This window comes from Ailuropoda melanoleuca, chromosome 17 (assembly GCF_002007445.2).
Source record: "Ailuropoda melanoleuca isolate Jingjing chromosome 17, ASM200744v2, whole genome shotgun sequence".
NCBI classification, from domain to species: domain Eukaryota; kingdom Metazoa; phylum Chordata; class Mammalia; order Carnivora; family Ursidae; genus Ailuropoda; species Ailuropoda melanoleuca.
Window position 1 is genome coordinate 41128395 of NC_048234.1, and position 7418 is coordinate 41135812.

Consider the following 7418-nt stretch of genomic DNA (forward strand, 5'->3'; position numbering starts at 1 on the left):
CTAGAAATTACAAATCACTCTTGAAAGACATTGAAGAAGACACAAAAAGATGGAAAAATATTCCATGCATATGGATCGGAAGGATTAACATAGTTAAAATGTTCATGCTACCCAGAGCAATCTACACTTTCAGTGCTATTCCGATCAAAATAACGAGGACATTTTTCAAAGAACTGGAACAAATAGTCCTTAAATTTGTATGGAAACAGAAAAGGCCCCGAGTCTCCAAGGAACTGTTGAAAAGGAAAAACAAAGCTGGGGGCATCACAATGCTGGATTTTGAGCTGTACTACAAAGCTGTGATCACAAAGACAGCATGGTACTGGCACAAAAACAGACACATAAACCAATGGAACAGAAGAGAGAACCCAGAAATGGGCCCTCGGCTCTTTGGGCAACTAATCTTTGACAAAAACATCCAGTGGAAAAAAGAGTCTCTTCAATAAATGGTGCTGGGAAAATTGGACAGCTACATGCAAAAGAATGAAACTTGACCACTCTCTCACACCATACACAAAAATAAACTCCAAATGGATGAAAGACCTTGATGTGAGACAGGAATCCATCAAAATCTAGAGGAGAACATAGGCAGCAACCTCTACCATATCGGCCAAAGCAACCTTTTTCATGCCACATTTCCAAAGAGAGAAAGAAAAGATAAAATGAACTTGTGGGACTTCATCAAGATCAAAAGCTTCTGCACAGCCAAGGAAACAGTCAATAAAACTAAGAGGCAGCCCACGGAATGGGAGAATATATTTGCAAATGATACTACAGATAAAATACTGGTATCCAAGATCGACAAAGAACTTCTCAGACTCAATACACGAGAAACAAATAAATCTGAAAATGGGCGGAAGATATGAACAGACACTTTTCCAATGATGACCACAAATGACTAACAGACACAGGAAAAAATGTTCAAAATCATTAGCCATCAGGGAAATTCAAATCAAAACCACACTGAGATACCACCTTACGCCAGTTAGAATGGCAAAAATAGACAAGGCAAGAACAACAATTGTTGGAGAGGATGTGGAGAAATGGGATCCCTCCTACACTGTTGGTGAGAATGCAAGTTGGTGCAGCCACTCTGGAAAGCAGTGTGGAGGTCCCTTAAAGAGTTAAAAATTGAGCTACCCTATGACCCAGCTATTGCACTACTGGGTATTTACCCCAAAGATACAGACGTAGTGAAGAGAAGGGCCATATGCACCCCAATGTTCATAGTAGCATTGTTCACAATAGGTAAATCGTGGAAGGAACCGAGATGCCCTTCTACAGATGACTGGATTAAGAAGTTGTAGTCCATATATACAATGGAATATTACTCAGCTATCAGAGAGAACGAATTCTTAACATTTGCAGCAACATGGACGGCACTGGAGGAGATAATGCTAAGTGAAATAAGTCAAGCAGGAAAAGACAATTATCATATGATTTCTCTCATCTATGGAACATAAGAACTAGGAAGATCGGTAGGGGAAGAAAGGGATAAAGAAAGGGGGAGTAATGAGAAGGGGGAGTGAAGCATGAGAGACTATGGACTCTGAGAAACAACCTGAGGGCTTCCAAGGGGAGGGGGTGGGGGAATGGGATAGACTGGTGATGGGTAGTAAGGAGGGCACGTATTGCATGGTGCACTGGGTGTTATACGCAACTAACGAATCAACGAACTTTACATCAGAAACCGGGGATGTACTGTATGGTGACTAATGTAATATAATAAAAAAAATTAAAAAAAAGAAGTAATTTCTTACATGATCCCTTCCTTACCTACGGAGCATTAAATGACACAGAATATTGTCTTCAGTTAAGTTTTATAAAGTACACACGAGCATTCTTAATTTCTTAAATAATAAGCATTTTTAATTTCTTAAATAATCTTTTTCAAAATCATAAACGCCTTCAGCAACAGTTCAAATAGTACATAACTTCTGATCACAACTCCCTTTCTGTTTACCCCATCTAATTTGATGGGATTTGCCACAAAGCTCCTACTTACCTGTTTATATTAGAAATTGTTATTTAACCCATTCATTGAATTTTTAAAGACCATATTTTTCATGTTTAAAAGTCCTGTTGAGGGGCACCTGGGTGGCACAGCGGTTAAGCGTCTGCCTTCGGCTCAGGGCGTGATCCCTGCGTTATGGGATCGAGCCCCACATCAGGCTCCTCTGCTATNTATTTTTCAGATCTGCCTGATTGTTTTTACTCATATTTTGTTCTTTATGGTTTCTAGCCTTTCTTTTATTTTAGTAATTTGCATCAAAAAAATTTTTTAAATCTCTTTTTGAATGGCATTTTTGGTCTGTTAACTCCTATACTTGGGGCGCTAATCCTTCTGTTGTTCTCTCTGGCTCTTGCTTATGGTAGATGGTTTCTTCACTCATTTTGTAATTCTTTATTTTGAGCTTATCTACAGTGGGGCTTTTTCCCTCTGTTTTAGCTGGACACCATGCCAGCCACATAGGGATGGGAATCCATGTTTCTTGCTTGGCTTCTGTTGACATCCTGAGAGTGAGGCACTTCATGACTATTTCTGTGTGGCCTCCACTGACATCACAGAGGGGATCTGGTAATAGTGCAGCATAAATGAATGTCCCCAGCTCCTCAGTTTTCTCTGACACCCCCTGGGTGTTGATGTGAGGCACCCCATTATAGTTAGGCAAGGGTGGAAATCTAATCTCCTCACCCAACTTTTACTGACCAGGTTGGGAGTGGGACCATAGATTTTTTTTCCATGGTGTTTACAAGAATAGGCTGGTTATTATCTAACGTTTTTCTCTCTTAAAAGGCTATACCTTTCCTGGTTCTTTGGCTAAAGGAAGAAGGGTTTTTTTGGGGCTTTTTTTGTCGTGACTATTGGCATTTCCAGTGTACTGGTTTCTCCAGAACCCAGTCTGGGATTTTTAGGCAAAAAGATACCTGGAGAGCTCATTGCTGTGTCATTCCTTAGTTCGTAGAGTCCCTAGCCAGTCTTTGTTCTCTCTACCTTTCAGAGTCTAATATTTATTTTATATATGATGTCCAGGGTCTTTAGCTGCACTTAGTGGGTAGAATAAGAAGTGCATCTACTCCTGTATTGATTTTTAAAAATATGTATATTACTTTATTTAGCTGGACTATACTTACAATTTTTAGGAAGTATGTTAGGAAAATCTTATAGCATAGTATTTGAATATCCAAAAAATGAAAAAATCCAGCACAACCTACTTACATGGGCTTTAACAGTCAGTTTCGTTTTTGTTTTTTTTTTTTTAGAGATATTCTAGAATGGTAGAAAAATAATATTCCATAGCTATTTCATTTGTGGCATTTTTGTGTTTCAAGCATCTTACTTATATGATGTAATGCAATATTGTGTTGATCTGGTTACGGAAACCTGGCACAGTTGAATTAGAGGGCAACAATTATGTTTTGTCTTTTTAATATGCCCTTTTCTGTTTCCTCCAGGGCTGGTGGACTAGGCCTCAATTTTGTTGGTGCCAATGTTGTTGTATTATTTGATCCTACTTGGAATCCAGCCAATGATCTTCAAGCAATTGACAGGTATAATACTGATAAAATTTAACGTGACCTACAAGTACTTTTAATCTAAAAATACTCCTTTTTGACTCTTTTAGGTTGCTTATAATATTACTGTGTTTAGAAGATAGAGAAAACCTTATGAAAAAAAATCGTATTTAAGATAACCCTGAATCTGAATCCAAATGGCAGGCTGATAATAGCAGTTTATTTTCTGTCCATCTCAAAATCCCATTATCATGACAGGACTTGTTTAAGAAGAAGGAGCAAACCCTCAATACTCCAGGAAGAGAGGGAAGGTCACTACTAGTAGATCAGAAGTTTTAAGAAACTCCTAGAAGGTAGAAGGTAAACAGAATCTGTGTGATCGAGAAACCGGCAGAGAAAAGCTGTATTCCAAAGTCAATAGGAGGACACAGAGAAATTTGAAGCTTGGGATCAGCAACTATAGGATGTAGAAAGAGACCAGACTGAATTCTTGTGGGAAATTAATTAATGTGCTAATTCTAAAACCATTTCCTCTCCTACACCCCATATATAAAGAGGGATTGGCCTACAACAGATGTCCCCCTTGATCAAACGTGAAAGATATATTTCATAAATTTTATAAATAAGTGGGGAATCAGACTGACAGAAGGTTTTTATAGTGGGTATTAGGGCCAGATCATAAAGCAGAGCTGAACCTAAAGTAATCCCAGAGCTCCATGGAACACAAAAAGGGAGAAATGATTAAATAGACCTGTGTACGTGCATGGAAATCCAGACTAGCTTTCCTGTGCAGTCCACCCAGTTCCTCATTTGTAATTATGAATGGAAAATTAAGAATTATGAGATATGGGGCACTGGGGTGGCTCAGTTGGTTAGGTGACTGCCTTTAGCTCATGTCATGATCCCAGGATCCTGGGATCGAGCCCCATGTCAGGCTCCCTGCTCAGCAGGGGAGTCTGCTTCTCCCCTTCCCCCTGCTCATGCTCTCTCTTTCAAATAAATAAATAAAATCTCAAAAAAAAAAAAAAGAATTATGAGATAGCTTAATAAAACCAGCAGTATGAAAGAAAAGGGCCAAGATGAGAAACAGACCCTGAAGGAAATACAATAAGAATGGGACACCATGTAAAAAAGTGCATAGAAGAGAGAAATAGAAATTCTTAGAAATTAGGGGCACCTGGGTGGCTCAGTCTATTAAGCATCTGTCTTCAGCTCAGGTCATGACCCCCATGTCAGGCTCTCTGCTCAGTGGGGAGTCTGCTTGTCCCTCTCCGTCTGCCTCTCCCCCCTGCTCATGCTCTCTCTCTCTGGCTCTCTCTCAAATAAGTAAATAAATAAATAAATAAAATAGTAAAAAAAAAAAAAAAAAAAAAGAAAAGAAATTCTTAGAAATTAAAACTATTGCCAAATAATTCAGTTCAAGTTCTGAGTAATAAAATGGAGAGTACTGAAAGTGGAGATTGATATGGAAAATAAAATAAAAGGAATGAATATTTTAGAACACAATGACAGGGCAAGATAGAAAACATACAGACATATATTGGTGATATTTCTAAGTTCCATAGATAAAGAAAGGGGCTAAACGATGCCAGAGTGAGGAGGGAGAGAAAATTATTTATAAAACAAAGACAAAAAGAACAAAACAGGTTACCAACAAAGAAATGAAAATCACAGTCATTTCAGCTGAACAGACTTTGAAGAACAGACTTTTCATCTGCATTATAGAATTCTGGAAGACAATTTAAGTTGTCAAAGTGACAAAATTCATATGATGGTATCCACAAGAAAATAATTTCGACTTGTAATCAATGGCTGAAATATCAATATGTGAGAGAAAATAGAGCAACTGTTGTAGGAACTGAGAAATTTATATTTAGGTCTAAATAATTGTTGATGGTTTAGTTGAGAGGCTTAATGCAGTAATAAAGAATTCTCAAAAATGTGAAGGGGTGGTATAAGAAAATTAATAAGAGGGACGCCTGGGTGCCTCAGTCAGTTTAATGCCTGACTTCAGCTCAGGTCATGATCTGAGGGTCCTGAAATCAAGCCCTGCATCAGGCTCTGCTCAGTGGGGAGTCTGCTTGAGATTCTCTCTCCTGTTCCTTCTGCCACTCCCCTGGCTTGTGCTCTCTTTCTGAAATAAATAAAAAAAAATAAATAAAAAATAAATAAATAAATAAATAAAAAGAAAGAAAGAAAGAAAGAAGGAAAGAAAGAAAGAAAATAAGAATCAAAAACTAAAATTCCATATAATTCCAATAAAACATTGGAGGGTGGGGATAATTGTGTTAGAATTTATATTTCATCAAAAAAGTATTAGGATATCTTGGTCAGTTTTCAAAAATATGCCAAAAAATATTTTTAAATTTTAGCAACAAATTTAAGGGCAACAATTAAGAGAGTTGGGCATAATAATCCCTTGGTTCACTTTTTAAACACAGATGTTCAAGCTCCATCCTCCTGGTATTCTAATTCTGTAGGTCTAGGGTGGGGATCTATAGTCTACATTTTAAGAAACTCCTCAGGTTGTACATCAAAGGACAATAGTGACAGAGTAAAAGACAACCTGCAGGAGAAAGTATTCGCAAATTACACATATGATAAAGACTTAACATTTAGAATATATAAAGAACTTCTAAAACTCAGTAACAACAACCAAAAAAATAAAAACCTAATTTAAAAATGGAAAAAAGGACTTGAATAGACATTTCTCCAAAAAAGATACACAGATGGCCAATAAGCACATGAAAAGGTGCTCAATATTACCAATCATTAGGGAAATACAAATCAAAACTACAATGAGATATCACTTCATACCCATTAGGATGATTTTTTTTTTTTTTTTAAAGAGAGCTCGTGTGTGTGCAAGCAGGGGGGGGTGGGGCCGAGGAAGAGAGAGAATCTTAAGTAGGCTCCATGACCAGCACGGAGCCTGAGGCGAGTCTCAGTCTCATGACCATTAGGGTAACTATTATCAAAAATAGAGAACAAGTCTTGGTGAGGATATGAAAAAATTGGAACCCTGTGCGTTGCTGCTAGGAATATAAAATGATGCAGCTGCTGTTGTATTACAATATGGTAGTTTGTGCTGGAAAACAATATGGTAGTTTTTAAAACGTTAAGTTTAGACTTACCACATATACCCAAAGAATTGAAAGCAGGAACTCAAATAGATATTTGTACAACCATGTTTATAGCAGGATTATTCACTATAGCCAAAAGATAGAAATAACCCAAATGTCCACTGATGGATGAATACATAAACAAAATGTATTTTGTACATGAAATGGAATATTCACCCTTAAAAAGGAATGAAATTCTTTGTTTTATTGAGGTATAATTGACATACAGAACTATATAAATTTAAGCTATACGGCATAATGACTTGACTTACATATATTATGCAATGATTACCACAGTAAGTTTAGTTAACATCTGTCATCTCATGTAGCTTCTAAAAAACAAAAAGGAATGAAATTCTGATGCTTGCTGCAACATGGATGAACCTTTTAGACATTATGCTAATTGAAATAAGCCACATATATAAGGACAAATATTGTATATTTCCACTTATATGATGTATCTGGAATAGTCAAATTAATAGAGACAGAAAGTAGAATGGTGGTTACCAGTGGCTGGGGGAGAGAGGGAATAGGGAGCTACTGCATACTGGGTACTAGTTTTAGTCTGGGGTGATAAAGTTGTGGAGATGGATTATGGTAATGGTTGCAAAACAATGTGAATTTTCTTAATGCCACCGAACTGTATGTTTAAAAATGGTTAAAATGGGGAGACCCTGGGTGGCTCAGTTGGTTAAGCATCTGACTCTTTTTTTTTTCTTTTTTTTTTTTAATAATTAATTTTATTTTATTATATTATGTTAATCACCATACAGTACATCC

The 7418-nt window shown here is 37.0% G+C and overlaps 1 protein-coding gene across 2 annotated transcripts in view; it reads left to right on the forward strand.

The window, feature by feature from the left end:
- Positions 1-7418, forward strand: part of ERCC6L2 (ERCC excision repair 6 like 2) — a 139485-nt gene that overhangs the window by 70074 nt on the left and 61993 nt on the right. For both annotated transcript variants that reach the window (XM_034646666.1, XM_034646667.1), the window contains one exon: positions 3457-3552. In XM_034646666.1, the coding sequence (XP_034502557.1) occupies positions 3457-3552 (96 nt within the window). The remainder of the gene's footprint in view (positions 1-3456; positions 3553-7418) is intronic.